The sequence below is a fragment of the Bicyclus anynana genome, chromosome 1, assembly GCF_947172395.1.
Source record: "Bicyclus anynana chromosome 1, ilBicAnyn1.1, whole genome shotgun sequence".
NCBI lineage: Eukaryota > Metazoa > Arthropoda > Insecta > Lepidoptera > Nymphalidae > Bicyclus > Bicyclus anynana.
The window spans coordinates 13,954,149-13,970,231 of record NC_069083.1 but is presented as its reverse complement, the minus strand read 5'-3'; the positions used below and the strand labels follow the sequence as shown (position 1 = coordinate 13,970,231).

The window sequence follows — 16,083 nt, the reverse complement described above, 5'->3', positions numbered from 1 at the left end:
AACCTCGTTCCAATGAAGTATATAAGATGTGTGTTAGATATATATAATGTAATAAACAGGTAGGTAACTAGTAGATAGGAAAGTTTATTATATTAAACTTCTTTTATATAAGTGTTTACTTGTAAGTACATATGAATGCCCTTATGTCTTTGTATGTGATATGCAATTATAAACAGTAACTACGTTAGATAAACACACAAGTGTTTTCCTATCGCGATGACATTGCATACATAAATCAAAGATTCTTGTTATAACTTCATTTACAAGTGTCTGTTTCAAAGTAGAAACCTACGGGTATTTTGTGGTTTTCTGACTCTTGAAGGTAAGAATTTTATACATTTTTAAATTTACTTTACACAACGACCTTAAATTTCATTATTTTTATGTTTCGCTGTTGAAACCAAACGGTTCGAGTACGGTTGAGGTGTTATAGGCTTTTGAGGTTCTTTGAGGACGACGGTGATCGTTCAACGCATTGTAAGACTTGTAGTAGACTCGTAGGTAATTGATGTTTTGTACTTAAGGTAAAATATTTGTTTCACTATTTGAATATTTGAAATAATTTTATTTTCCAGATGACCATTCGTTGGGGTATTGTCAGTTCGGGGAAGATTTGCCATGATTTCGTGAACGCAATTAACTCTTACCCAGAAAAGGGAGATATGGTGGTATCAGCCGTAGCTGCTCGGGAGAAGTCCAGAGCAGAGGAGTTTGCTAAATGTCACAACATTCCTAAAGTTTTTGGATCCTACGCTGAGATGGCCAAAAGCAAAGATATCGGTAAGTTATGAAGACAATTTAAGTAAGATAACAAGAAATTGAATCTGCGAATGAGACAGTTCTGAATCTTCAGGGCAAAAGCTTTAGCCTACTGACAGTCAATATGGTCTGACATTAATGTGAACGTTTTTATAAACTACTTCCAGTCATACCCCACCACCCTTTCATCTTTCCTCCTGTTTTTATTCGATAAAAACATTGAAGTTATTTTTTTGCTTTCTAATAAATATAACAGGGATTTATTGATACGACATGAAAATATGCTCTTTGTACTTTACAATACATATAATTTTAGCTCAAGTTAATAAGTAGTGTACAAGACGTTAATCACAACACTGCTCTTCTCATCAAAAAACAGTTCGATCTTCCCCCTACAGACCTTAGTTGACATAAATCAAATTTAATATTATAAGCAATATTAATCTCGTATTATGGAAGCAATTAAAAAGTTAAGGATTACCTACTCATAAAACATGTATTTTTCAATTTTTCCAAACCATAAAAAGGCTGACCTCCATTTTGTGACGCCAAACAAACGTCAAACTACGGCATGTCCAGTTTTTTTATAAGGTTTAGAGTTTACGGGTTAACGTGACGTCATGACATGGCCGATAGCGTTTTCTCTCGTATTGTTAGAATAATGTTTAAAAATTGAAATTTTTACGTATTCAAGTCTCGAAAAAAATTGATAATTTATTTTCAATCTAGTGCAACGATTATGAACAACTAGCTGACGCCGCGCCGTTTCACCCGCGTGGTTCCCGTTCCCGTAGGAATAGGGGGTTAATATATAACCTTTAGCTTTCTTCGATAAATGGGCACACTTACACTAAAAGATTTTTTAAACTGGACCAGTAGTTCCTGAGATTAGCGCGTTCAATCAATCAATCAATCAAACAAACACACTCTTCAGCTTTATAATATTAATATAGATTTTAGACCCTTTAAAAAAGTGTCTTTTAGCCTATTAATGAGAATATAAGATGTCAACAGGTAAGTTTACTTTTCAGATATTGCCTACGTCGGTGCTCTTAATCCCTACCACTACGAACTTTCAAAACTATTCCTTGAATCCGGCAAACATGTGCTATGCGAAAAGCCGTTATGTTTAAATTACAAACAGAGCGAAAGCTTGATTAAAATAGCTAAAAAGAAAAACCTGTTTTTAATGGAAGCAGTTTGGTCGAGATTTTCTCCACTGTACATCAGCTTGGAAAAAGAGATTAACTCAGGCAAACTTGGGCAAGTGCAGTTTGTTGAAGTTAACTTGGGACATCCTATAGCCAACATTGGTCGTATTAGGTAAGGAAAATATTTGCTTTCATTTTAATGTTCAGTCGATTACGACAAAGCGCTAAATTTTGCGTATAACGTAGCGAAAATGTTCAGTCAATTCCGACAAAACGCTAAATTACTCGTCGTAGCGAAAATATTCAGTCGATTACGACAAAGCGCTAAATTAGTGGTCGTAGCGGAAATATTCAGTCAATTATGACAAAACGCTAAATTACTCGTCGTAGCGAAAATATTCAGTCAATTATGACAAAGCGCTAAATTACTGGTCGTAGCGGAAATATGCAGTCGATTACGACAAAGCGCTAAATTACTCGACGTAGCAAAAATATTCAGTCGATTACGACAAAGAGCTAATTTATATCGTGGCAAAATATAGCCTGACACTTCTCAAAGAGAAGATACTTACTTATGCACAGTAACAATGTTTTTATACTCTGTACTCTGATGTTTTTATAAATCGACAATGTATTCGATGTATGAAATATATACATATAAATATAAACGCCGGTAAAGGTTTGATTGCAAATGTGCAGTTTTTGAAATATTATAATTATGATAATACTTTGTTTCCAGTAAAAAGGAATTAGGCGGCAGTGCCATACTAGATATGGGCGTCTACGCTCTACAATTCGCACAGTTTATTTTCAAAGAGGAACCGATCAAGGTGACCGCGGTCGGTGAACTGAACCAAGAGGGAGTGGATCTGGTTGATACAGTGGTGCTGCAATACACTGGCGGGAGGCGCGCTGTGCTCAATATACATTCTAAAGTGAAGCTATGGAACAAAGCGACTGTAGTCGGCACTCTAGGCCGATCTACGGTATGTATTTACCTTACTTTACCTTATCAGCTGATGGACGTCCACTGCTGTACATAGGTCTCTTGCATGGACTTACAAAAATAACGGTCTCGAGCCACCAGCATCCAATGGCTCCCAACAACCCGCTTGATGTCCCTCAGTCCAACTAGTGGGAAACGATCAACACTGGGCTTCCCGGTGCGGGGTCGCCATTCCAGCATCTTGGGACCCCAACGTCCATCGGCTCTTCGAACTATGTGGCCTGCCCATTGCCACTTCAGCTTCGCGACTCGCTGAGCTGTATCAGTGACTTTGGTTCATCTATGGATCTCTTCATTTCTCATTCGATCACGTAGAGAAACTCCAAGCATAGCTCGCTCCATCGCCCGCTGAGCGACTTTGAGCCTTCTAATAACACCCATAGTTAGCGACCAAGTCTCAGATCACATGTCATCACACGCAACACACACTGTTTGAAGACTTCACATGTATGTATTGAATACTAGGTATAATTATATTATAGAGCATTGAGTATTTGTATAATTTGAAGAGAATTAGGCACCAAAGTGTAAATATAGTCGATAGAAGAAGAGCAGACTGCAGAACACAAAATAAATGTCTCTCAGAAAAATTAAAAAAAAAAACTATCGATGTATACCTATAATACAAACGCGGGCGTCTGCTAGATTTAAAGAAAATACTCATTTCCTTTGCACAAATCTGTGATATATATATGTTCAAATTCGCACAGCTCCTAAGTAATATAAGTAATTAAAAAATACAACATAATATTAAAAAAAAAATTCTTTGCTTTCAGATTGAAGACCCTTTCCACTTCCCTAACCAATTGACGCACGTCGACGGCAGTGTGGAATGTTTCTGTTTGCACGCATCACCTAAGGAATACAACTTCGAAAACAGCGCTGGGTTAGTTTACGAAGCTCTTGAAGTGGGGCGTTGCATAAAAAATGGTGAGTATTTTTTTTTATTTAATTTTAATAATCGTCTAATAATTTATGGCACTGAATGTCGACCAATAGCGTAAGAATTCCTCATTCGTCCGCATTTTAGGCTGTCTGTCGACAAACTCTTAAATCCGTAGCGATTTATTTAGGTAGATAAACTGCTTCTTCCGTCAACTATACTAGTATATAAAACCGCATACACACATAATCATAAATTGCTATCCCACTTCTGATTTTTTATATCCACTTCACAGGTTTAAAAGAATCACCACGAATGACGCACAAGGACAGTCTCATACTCTCCAAACTCATGGACGCAGTTCACAAACAAGTTGGAGTGCACTTGGATGCTGATGATGAGAACTATTGAGAATTCATAACAAACTAGCGGACGCTCGCGACTTCGTCCGCCCTGAGACATTTGGCCCTGTTGTAAAATCCGTTCATTACACATATGTAATGTTATAAAGAGGTATGATTTAAATTATTATGCTGTCATTAGTCATCAATGGTTAGTTATAATTGAATAAAAAAAAATACATAAAATTTGTTTTTTTATTAAATCCTAAAATACCTTGTTTAAATCATTGAGTCACACAACCTTCTTCAGCTGTTTTCAGTCGGCCAAGTCATATTGTCTGAAGTATCTAGAGACTAAGCATATGAATAAGTTTAAAGGGGCGGCAGCAAAATTTGAAGTCTCGCCTTCTGTACTTAAATGTGACCTAGAGCAAACAGAATAAACGTATAAGTAGAAGAAAAAAAGTCAGTGTGTATGGGGACTACAAATACCTAAAAATTAAAAAATAATAACATAATAAATTGATTTTTAACATCATTTACATGTGTCTGTGTATAAATGTAATAGTTATTCTGTTTATGGAAGACAATTTAGAATATCCCCAAAATATTATGATATAATTGATGAAAATATATTATAATACACAGTGACATGCATATGCAATGCAATAGATGCAAAAATGCTTCGCTACCTAAGGACTCAATACAAACTTATGTTGGACAACAGAATACACAGGATAAGGCATTTTACAATTTTTACTTCTCTTGCATACCTTAGTTAAAAACCTTAAGCACGCCATAGATAATACATATAAATACTTAAAATATAATATATATTATTATAAGTAATTATATGTATGATGTAAAGAACCATCAGAGGTATGAATAGAATAATAGAATCTCTTTCAAGTATTCCGCATCCATCTTGGAGTGCATAGTCATTTAATGCACTTAACATCAGCAGCCTTATTAATGTATTATTGTAGTCTTATTATGTATCTCAGTGTACCATTCAAACAATGAGTCACTACACTGATTTTTGTCGTATTTTCGTTTTAGTGGTTATCTAATAAATATAGTTATTTCTATGAAATTACCTTGAATATGTCTTTTGACATCAAGCGGTCGTTTGACATGAATATTTCAACATAGTTACGTAAATATCAGTTTTTCGTTAAAATAACGTTACTACCTGCTACTACCAATACTAGACTAATGTTACTTTACGTAAAATGACGTTTATTGTGTCATTTTATTGTGTCATTTCGTTGAAAACACAAAGTTAGATTATTGCAAAAACGAAAATACGATGAAAAACGATGTAGTGACTGATTACTTGAATGGTACACCGAGTTACATTTAATTTTTTTTTTTTAATTTTATTCTTTACAAGTTAGCCCTTGACTACAATCTCACCTGATGGTAAGTGATGATGCAGTCTAAGATAGAAGCGGGCTAACTTGTTAGGAGGAGGATGAAAATCCACACCCCTTTCGGTTTCTACACGGCATCGTACCGGAATGCTAAATCGCTTGACGGTACGTCTTTTGGTGGTAACTAGCCACGGCCGAAGCCTCCCACCAGCCAGACCTGGACAAATTAAGAAAATCTCAATCTGCCCAGCCGGGGATCGAACCCAGGACCTTCGTCTTGTAAATCCACCGCGCATACCACTGCGCCACGGAGGCCTTCAAAAACATTTAACATGAATGAACAAAGGCCGTTTAACATGAATATTTAACATAATTACGTAAATATCAGTTTTTCGTTAAAATAATGTTACTACCTGCTACTAACACTACTAGACTAATGTTACTGTACGTAAAATGACGTTTATTGTGTCATTTCGTTGAAAACACAAAGTTAGATGATTGCAAAAACGAAAATACGATGAAAAACGATTTAGTGTCTGATTACTTGAATGGTACGCCGAGTTACATAATAACCTAGCAGGTGAGATCTTCGTCAAGAGCTAACTTGTAATCAAATACCTGCACAGCTCAACACAAAGTAAACACAGAATAATTATTATACCTTATCTCTGCACATTTCCTGGCTAGATCTCTTAATATGCTTATTGTATCTGAGAGGAGAGGCTGTCTAATGCATGCAAGTAATGCATAAATCCATCGACCTGAAATAAAATTGCCTTGCTTAATTTTTTTTTCTAAGAACATTTGCCTTAATTATCTTTTTTTTTTAATATGTCTAACATTCCAATTCCCCTTCAACTAGACGGAAAAAACAGTAATAGGGGTGGGATAGAACCACCTCTTGTGATGGTGATGAGTTTAGCCCTTTTTTTTTCTTTACTGTTTAGCCATTAAATCTTCAATAGTTTGTCAACATTTTACTTGAAAATTTATGCATACATATAGTTATGAATAGATCCATATTAATGTATGCTTGATCCAAATTTTACTACCCACTAATGATTGATTTTTTTTCTCTTCTTTGTTTTTAGCTTTTAATAATGTATAAGTAATTATAGTAGCCAGTGCACTGTAAGACCAACTGTGGTTTGTGTTGCATTATAGTTTGGTTTAATTTCAATATGTATTTTGTTGAATAATAAATAAATAAATAATCTTTTTAACATAAAAATGGAACCGACTTCTAAGACATATTACAGATATTTTGATTTTAACTCAAAATTACAAAACCGACTTTCATGAAAATGAAATGGGACCAATCTAGAAGTATATACTCTTTCAAACAAAAAAAGAATGTTCAAAATTAGTTAATAAATGATGAAGTTATAAGGTAACCAAACAAAAAAAACATATGCGTCTAATTGAGAATCTACTCCTTTTTTTAAGTCGGTTAAATTATAATAAAAAGGTTGGCTCAAGTGAGAGTAACAATGCAAATTTTTTTATACAATGTCACACTTGTCTTAAACAGCATACATTACCTATTCTATCATTTATTGTTTCTCCTGGTTTGACCCTATCCAGCATATTTGTAAGTACTTGCAACCCTCTATCTGTAAAGGCTTGAGGTATACTTATTGCAAGTGACAATGTTGAATCTTCTGTCTCAAACAAGTTTAACCATAATGCAGTACTATTTCTTTTGTCATTAAAATAGGTATCTAGTTTCTTCATGTTTGGCGGCCAGTTGGACTTTTTGCTCAAAAGTCTTGATATGTACATACGAACTTCAGAAAAGTCTGCAACTTGAATGTTTTGCCACTCTATTGTAGGTTTCAGATTATCTGGTGCTTTAGCATGGGGTAACTGGAATAAAAAAAATTTTGGTAAGCTTTTTGCAACATCAGGAAAAAGTGATATGGTGGCAACCAGTATTTAGGGGCAATCTAGCAAATGGCAATCACAGTAGGTTGGAAGCAGTCAATGTGATACAAGGACTTTTCGAATACCTGCAGAGCTGCTACACCAAGAAGAAGACATGAATGCAGCACTGAACCGACAACTGCAGTATTATACCTCATAATCAGCCTATTTCAACAGCCTACTACACCTCCAGGAAGAATGTTTGCCATATATTTTTTAAACATGACCAATATTTCTCTCCAACTAGTCAGGAAAGACTGAGTAAGAAGTGGGTATGACAATATTTCATCGAACCACCCACCTATAAGTGATGAGTCTGATCTCTATACTGTTGACCTTTATCAGCCTCTTTTAAAGACATGAGTTAGATATGGAGCTTAGACCCACCATGCTGCCAATGCAAGTTAATGCAAATGCAAGCTTAGGGTGATGTTTAATTCATTAACAGCAACTATCAGATGCTAATGATATTGACCCGAAATGACATCTGAACATGTCAGCAAACAAAATGTCTTGGAAGAAAGAAAACTCAGTATCTCTAGCTCAACCCAAGGGCCAGGTCTCAAACCCACACCTTGTGATCTGAAATCACGTATGTTATTCACTAGACCATAGAGGCATTAGAGACAAATATAATATTAACATGTGAGTTTGCGGGAAGAAGACGATAAATAAGCCATTATTTGTCTTATGTGTTGTATTGGCCCACTAACAAAGATTTTATACTATAAATATGCCACTAGCACATTGAAACTGAGGGGAAAAAAATGCTCATTTGTCGTAATTTCATTTAGTCACATAGGAAACAACAAAAGCTGTTTAAACAAATAATCCCTAAATATTGTATTTGAGTTGTGTTCAGGTATTGTAAAAACTATATATACATAAATATATCATGTAAGAAAACACAATATTGTGCATTTGTGCTCAGTAGAGTAGCTAAATTCGGATCACTTTTAGCTGCGATTTTGTAGACACATAACATATTCAATAGTATAAAATCTTTGCCCACTACAGAGTCAGGGTTTCTCAGAGAGGCAATTTGGTATTTATACCGACCACACTGTCCATAAGCGGGTAGGCATGATTAGCCTAAGTGGGCATTTAAGTATAATAAATAAAAAAATACCAAGTGTCTACCTCTTCCACAAACTGAGATTGGTTGCGTGCAAACTTAGAATAGTCTTTATTACATTTTGAAACAGCTGAATATTTTTCTCGCTCCTTCTTAACTTTCAGAAGGTATTCCTCGCCATTGGTAGGGACTTCTTTGAGTTCCACTTCAGGACCTATTTGGAAACATGTGAAACTTAACGAATCTGAATCATCATCGTCTCTTTGTATTTTATATACAAGCTTCTCTGTTGACATATTACAATCGAGGTATTTGTTGGTAATATAAATAACTTCTACAATTTAACCCGTCGACAACTAATATATAATAAAACACAGATTAATAGATAAAGTAAGTAAATGTAATAAATATAAAATTTATTACTTTATTAGAGCCAAGGAACATATTTACTCAGGAGAAGAATACCAACCTCATACAAAAAAAGCGGCACTAAAATTACCGCCATCTGTGGAATGCCCCCATTGAAACAATTTGCCAACGCGGGAAATTCAAAGCTAATATATTGTTTTTAAATTTTCACAGTTCAGCTTTTGTAGACGGAATAGCTTTAAAATAAATATTTTTAAAAACCATTTCGATTAATTAATTAATTTAAACAGATATTTATAAACTCTGTCGATTAATTAATTAATTTAAACAGATTTTTAAAAATATTTATTTTAAAACCACTCCGTCCCCAAAAGCTGAACTGTGAAAATATTAAAAACAATATAATAGCACAATATTTTAGTAACAAGTAATTGTATATAATAAATTAAACAATAGAAAGAATAACAGTTTCAAGTTGAAATGTCTTTATTATCAAATAAAAAATCTTATGCACTTAATCAATAACTAAGTAAACATCAGCACCTAAAATGTAATCTACATATATTCATTTTGCTTCTAAAACCAAATTTTATCTTTAAAGTAAAATGAAAACCAAAATAAAAATATATCTATGCATCAATTGGGTGACTTCACTGACATATTTGGGAAAATCAAGTCAATTATGACTTAACCAATTCATACATAAAAATATAGATTGTCGGGATATTTGTACATATGATAAACTATGCAAACGTCACGCAGTTTCACCAGCGTAGTTCTCGTTCCCGTGGGAATACAGAGATAACAATTATGGCCTAATCCATGATTATAATGCTGTAAGAAATTTTTAAATCAGCGAAGTAGTTTCAGAGCCTATTCAATGCAAACAAACAAATAATCAAATTCTTCCTCTTTCTAATTAGTATAAATTTCATAAACAATAAAATTATTAGAATTTGGCTAATGAAAGTAGAAACTGAAATCACCCGCCAAATTTTAAAAAATCGGAGTAAATTCTCAAAATTATAGTGCAAATATTGGAATAACTGAGTTTAACACTTATAGTATAGGTAATAATGTATTCACAAATAAAAACTAATTTAAGTAAATTATGAAAACGCATGTTTTTTTACTTTGTTTATATGATTTTTAAATTTGGCGGGCAATTTCAGTCTCTACTTTCACTAGCCGAACTTTACAACCTAATGCGATAAAAAATCATAATATTACTTTTAGGCGAATCAATAGAGCATTTACCCTCTACTTCCTCAGAAACAGCTCTGATTTTGATGATTATTTTTGTTCAGTTTGTTTCTTCATATTATTTGACATCAGAAACCTTTTGGAGTGAGGATGGAACAATTTATACTATTCAACAATAGTTATGCTATTTATATAATAAATAATTAAAAAACAAACACTACCGACTTCAAAAACACAAAGTTATGCAGTAAACTAATAAGCTGAAGAAAACATTATAATACTTTCTATCTACTGATTACTTTGAAGCCGGTGCCAATTGTACAATTAATGGGTAGGCAATCAATCGTACAGTTTTTTTCCACCTTAAGGATTCGAATTGTTTTCCGAAATTTATATGGGACCTACTTCGAAATAAACCCTTTACAAAAAGTAAAGAATTTTCAAAATCAGTCCACTCAGTAAAAAGTTACGCATAGTTTAACATTACAATAAATGGGAAAACAATTAATCATCTTCTATTTTCCTACTATTAGGTTTGAAATTGTTTTCCAACATTTTATGAGACTTTTAGGAATATACCCTTTCTATCAAAAAAAGAATAATCAAAATCGAACCACCCAATAAAAAGTTATGCTTGGTTTTACATTAAAATGAATGAGAAAACAATCAATCGCACATTTAGGATTGGAATTGTTTTTTAAAATTTATATGGGAGCTTTACAATCAAAATACCTTTACAATCTATAAAGAATTTACGAAATCGGACCACTTCGTAATAAGTTACGCATAGTTTTACAATACAATTAATGGGAAAATAACCAGTCATCTTCGTTTTTTTAAAATTTATAATGATTTGGGACCATTGTCGGAATATACTCTTTCTATTTAAAACAAAGTTATTCAAATCGGAATTCGAAGACATGCTTGGTTTTAAACTAAAACAATCAAGAATGATCAATCAAAAGAATTATCAAAATCGGACTACCCATGTTAACAGTTATTCTTGGTTTTACATTACGAAAACAGAGGATGATTGATTGTTTAACCATTAATTTTAGTATACAACCAAGTATAACTTTTTATTGAGTGGTCCGATTTTGATAATACTTTTTTATTATAAAGGGTTCATTCCGAAGATAGTCTTTTAAAGATATGAAAAAGCAATTCGAGCCCTATAGCTAGTAAACAATAGATAACTAATTGTCGGCCCATTAATTGGAACATTGGCACCGCCTTCAAAGTGATCAATAGATAGAAAATATTATAATATTTTCTTTCGTTTGTTAGTTTTCTGCATAAGTTTGTATTTTTGAAGTCGGTTGTATTTAAAAAAAAATATGTATAAATAGCATGGATATTTTTTAACAATTTAAATAATTTCGTCCACCAAAACATTTCTGATTTTAAATAACATAAAAAACATGACTTTAAAAAAAATCATCAAAGTCGGAGCTGTTTCTGAGGACTTCCAGCATATGCTTGTTTTATTTATTATTTGATTCCATTATTTCTTTCATAAAAACGTGACATTTTTCATTATGAGAAGTACAGATATAAAGAGACGAATTTTAGTATTCCAAAGAATCATGGTGCAGGTGCCTGGTCCATTGATTATATTTGTTACATCAATTGTTGTGACCTGTAATAGAAAAATTCATTTAACATGACTTTTTAAAATGCACTGAAAATAAATATTTACATAATTATATATAATAAGAATTCCTATTCTCTTCAGGGACATTTGTGAGATACTACTAGATACACTTACAGTTTTTAAAAACAAAACTGTAAGTGTATCTAGGAAACATGTAGTTCATTGTTATTAAGCAGGTCAAAAATACCTTGTTGGTTCAGTAGCTAGCCCATGTGTTTTGGATCACGAGATCCTGGTTCTGTCTTTAAGAGATACTGAGTTTTTGCTTCTGCTAACAAATTCTTAGTCTGGAGTTGGGAAGTTGGTGGTGTCACACCCCCGTGCCTCAGAGAGCATGTTAAGCCGTCGAACCCGGTCATTATCATTAACATTTCTGATAGTGATCATTAATCAATCTAATAATATCAACCTAAGCCGAATGAATAAAGCAAGTTACCTTGTGCTATTTTGCAAAAATGCCAGCAGCAACGTGGCTGCAGTAGTGTGGCTCGGGACGGGTACAGCTAGACCTTCATCTTTTATTTCTATCTCATGATATTTAACAATATATCTTCATTTTACAGCACCTGCAATAATAAATCAGAAGTTATACATTTTACATAACTATTATTGCATGCACTGCACCTGCAAAAATAAATAAGAAGTATACATTTATGGGGTGTAAGAGGGAGGCTAGTACCAGTCAGCCTCTCCAACTGCCAACATCACCTGCAAGTGGTGCACCCTGCAGATTGACCGACGAGGCTCTGGCGACCGACTAATGGCGGTTTAACAATTCTGATTCAGCTAGACATCACAAGTACCACAGACCGGTGTCAGGCAGCAGCGATACCGGTGCGAGAAGTCTAGGCCTGCGAATGACTAACCCGCATGCCCAGCGTGGTCATTTATGGGCATTACCTTGCAATGTATAGTACAACACAACAAGATCCATGCAAGAGGCCTATGTCCAGCAGTGGACGTCTATCGGCTGATAAGGTATACATTTTACATAATTATTATTGTTACCAGTTAAGAGGATAATCCCAGAGGATGTTGCTATTTCGTGATCTAAACCAGACATTTTCCTTTAGCATAGTACTTGTAGTGCTTACAGTCCCGTGGGAGACTAACATTCCAAAGGACCACAGTATAAAACTGAATAAATATTATGACCTAACAAATGAACTAACTAAAATGGCTATATGGTTAGTCTGTACGCCGTAGAGAGGTGCGAGAGGATTACCAGCAAAATCTCTCTATAATTTGCTTAGAGACCTTGGTCTCTCTAGAAGTGCAGATTTGGGTTACCAAATTTGGCAGACATTACTACGCAGGGAGAACAACACGAGCAGAGAAGGGGAGTGTTAATCAATTGTCAAGGAATTCTTTAACCTTACGTCCATTGATCACAAGTCCAAGCTCTGCTCAGCGTTTTTCTCTCTGCCACGTGATGGACACCCACATGGTGAATCCATGAATTGGTAAGATATTCGTCTCAAAAAAATCATGTTGTACACTAAAATAATTTAGTTGAGTAGGGTGAGGCAAGCAACAATGACCGCGTGAAATACAGTTTTTCCACAAATCTCCCTTGATTTTTTCAGGAATAAAAGTTAATTTTAGTGAAATTTATCAATAGTTTTTTCAAGTGATTATAATTATATACACAATACTAAAATGCAAACAAGGTCTTTTAAATTTTTTGTCTGTCTGTGTTTCTGTTTCTCTGGGATAATCTTTGGAACGGCTGAACCGATTTTAATTGGACTTTCATTGGAAGATAGAGGAAGTTATTGAGCAATATTTAGGCTACTTTTTATCCCAGAAACATGGTTCCCGCTGGATGTTCAAAAACTGAACATCACACGGTTGAAATCGCGGGCGTCCGCTAGTTATAATACTATTGGAGCCAATGTGGTTTTGGATAACTAGGTCGTGGCTTCGAATCCTGGGTCAGGCTATCAGATACTGAGTTTTTCTTTCTTCCGAGAAATTTACAGTTCTCAGCCTGGAGTTGGTAAGTTGTTTGTATTACACTCCCGCGCCTCGTCCAGGTCATTATCATTAACATCTGATAGTGATCCACAATGAATTTCACTTTATCTCCCTTAGCTCACCAACCTTTATTGTAGCAGTGTGGTGGGTCTAAGCTCCCTAACCCCTTTTATATAAGGTCTGGCTCTGTTAAACTAGTGTCGTTAAAATAGGCTGATAATGATGATGAAGCAGGTTACCTTGTGCTATATTGCAAACATGCCAGCAGCAACTGTGTGGCTCAGCACTGACTGGCACAGCTAGACCTTCATCTTCTATTTTGCTACACCTGAAAAATTCAACATAAAGAATAAATTTTATGTATTTTCACCAGTTAAAAAACAAATGAAAACTAAAATAAAAACATAGAAGTCGGTTAAAAATAATTCAGTTAAATTCTCATCTTGGAGTTTGGAAGCCTTCAATCCCGATTATTATCATTAGCATCTGATAGTGGTTATTAATTAATGGAACATTATCACCCTAAGCCCTCCAACAGCATTGGAGCAGTGTGGTGGGTCTCAGCTATTTTCACCAGTTAAAAACAAATGAAAACTAAAATAATTTTATTAAGTGAAAAATGTGAAGAATAGATTATGAAAAAAAAACATAGACTCGAATTGATAACCTCCTTCTTTTTTTGAAGTAGGTTAAAAATGTGAAAAAAAATTCAGTTAAATTCTCATCTTGGAGTTGGGAAGCCTTTAATCCCGATTATTATCATTAGCATCAGATAGTGGTTATTAATTAATTGAACATTATCACCCTAAGCCCTCCAACAGCATTGGAGCAGTGTGGTGGGTCTCAGCTCCATAATCACTTTTCTATAAGGCCTGGCCCTGTAATGCCGTAAAAATAGGTTGATAATAACGATGAAGCAGGTTACCTTGTGCTATTTTGCAAACATGCCAGCAGCAACTGTGTGACTCAGCACTGACTGGCACAGCTAGACCTTCATCTTCTATTTTGCTACACCTGAAAAATTCAACATAAAGAATAAATTTTATGTATTTTCACCAGTTAAAAAACAAATGAAAACTAAAATAAAAACATAGAAGTCGGTTAAAAATAATTCAGTTAAATTCTCATCTTGGAGTTTGGAAGCCTTCAATCCCGATTATTATCATTAGCATCAGATAGTGGTTATTAATTAATTGAACATTATCACCCTAAGCCCTCCAACAGCATTGGAGCGGTGTGGTGGGTCTCAGCTCCATAATCACTTTTCTATAAGGCCTGGCCCTGTAATGCTGTTAAAATAGGTTGATAACAACGATGAAGTAGGTTACCTTGTGCTATTTTGCAAACATGCCAGCAGCAACTGTGTGGCTCAGCACTGACTGGCACAGCTAGACCTTCATCTTCTATTTTGCTACACCTGAAAATTTAAACATAAAGAATAAATTTTATGTATTTTCACCAGTTAAAAAACAAATAAAAACTAAAAGAATTTTATTAAGTGAAAAATGTGAAGAATAGATTATGAAAAAAAAACATAGACTCGAATTGAGAACCTCCTTCTTTTTTTGAAGTAGGTTAAAAATGTGAAAAAAAATTCAGTTAAATTCTCATCTTGGAGTTGGGAAGCCTTTAATCCTTATTATTATAATTAACATCAGATAGTGGTTATTAATTAATTGAACATTATCACCCTAAGCCCACCAACAGCATTGGAGCAGTGTGGTGGGTCTCAGCCCCATAATCACTTTTCTATAAGGCCTGGCCCTGTAATGCCGTTAAAATAGGTTGATAATAACGATGAAGCAGGTTACCTTGTGCTATTTAGCAAACATGCCAGCAGCAACTGTGTGGCTCAGCACTGACTGGCACAGCTAGACCTTCATCTTCTATTTTGCTACACCTGAAAAATTAAACATAAAGAATAAATTTTATGTATTTTCACCAGTTAAAAAACAAATGAAAACTAAAATAAAAACATAGAAGTCGGTTAAAAATAATTCAGTTAAATTCTCATCTTGGAGTTTGGAAGCCTTCAATCCCGATTATTATCATTAGCATCTGATAGTGGTTATTAATTAATGGAACATTATCACCCTAAGCCCTCCAACAGCATTGGAGCAGTGTGGTGGGTCTCAGCTCTATAATCACTTTTCTATAAGGCCTGGCCCTGTAATGCTGTTAAAATAGGTTGATAATAACGATGAAGTAGGTTACCTTGTGCTATTTTGCAAACATGCCAGCAGCAACTGTGTGGCTCAGCACTGACTGGCACAGCTAGACCTTCATCTTCTATTTTGCTACACCTGAAAATTTAAACATAAAGAATAAATTTTATGTATTTTCACCAGTTAAAAAACAAATAAAAACTA

At 34.4% G+C, this 16,083-nt stretch overlaps 2 protein-coding genes across 2 annotated transcripts; one reads left to right on the top strand and one right to left on the bottom strand.

Moving 5' to 3' along the window:
* The first annotated feature begins 123 nt into the window (after positions 1–123).
* On the top strand, positions 124–4,339 carry LOC112052102 (trans-1,2-dihydrobenzene-1,2-diol dehydrogenase-like). Its single transcript, XM_024091035.2, has 6 exons — positions 124–322; positions 576–780; positions 1,791–2,082; positions 2,650–2,896; positions 3,693–3,846; positions 4,095–4,339. Exons 2-6 carry the CDS (start codon positions 576–578, stop codon positions 4,208–4,210), a joined length of 1,014 nt encoding a protein of 337 aa, XP_023946803.2. The 5' UTR covers positions 124–322; the 3' UTR covers positions 4,211–4,339.
* A 42-nt stretch (positions 4,340–4,381) lies between these two features.
* LOC112052104 (gem-associated protein 2) lies at positions 4,382–8,944 on the bottom strand. The gene is made up of 4 exons (XM_024091038.2): positions 8,577–8,944; positions 7,055–7,379; positions 6,175–6,274; positions 4,382–4,565 (listed from the first exon to the last, which is right to left on the bottom strand). Exons 1-4 carry the CDS (start codon positions 8,805–8,807, stop codon positions 4,457–4,459), a joined length of 765 nt encoding a protein of 254 aa, XP_023946806.2. The 5' UTR covers positions 8,808–8,944; the 3' UTR covers positions 4,382–4,456.
* Between the last annotated feature and the right edge of the window lie 7,139 nt (positions 8,945–16,083).

What these genes read in the sequence shown, in the direction of transcription:
- LOC112052102 (XM_024091035.2), top strand. Translation starts at nt 576, where the DNA reads ATGACCATTCGTTGGGGTATTGTCAGTTCGGGGAAGATTTGCCATGAT. An exon ending in GCCAACATTGGTCGTATTAG is followed by an intron (nt 2,083 to 2,649) that starts GTAAGGAAAATA and finishes CTTTGTTTCCAG; the next exon opens with TAAAAAGGAATTAGGCGGCA. An exon ending in GGGGCGTTGCATAAAAAATG is followed by an intron (nt 3,847 to 4,094) that starts GTGAGTATTTTT and finishes TCCACTTCACAG; the next exon opens with GTTTAAAAGAATCACCACGA.
- LOC112052104 (XM_024091038.2), bottom strand. Translation starts at nt 8,807, where the DNA reads ATGTCAACAGAGAAGCTTGTATATAAAATACAAAGAGACGATGATGAT. An exon ending in AATCTCAGTTTGTGGAAGAG is followed by an intron (nt 7,380 to 8,576) that starts GTAGACACTTGG and finishes TTTTTATTCCAG; the next exon opens with TTACCCCATGCTAAAGCACC. An exon ending in AGGAAATGTGCAGAGATAAG is followed by an intron (nt 4,566 to 6,174) that starts GTATAATAATTA and finishes TGTTTGCTCTAG; the next exon opens with GTCACATTTAAGTACAGAAG.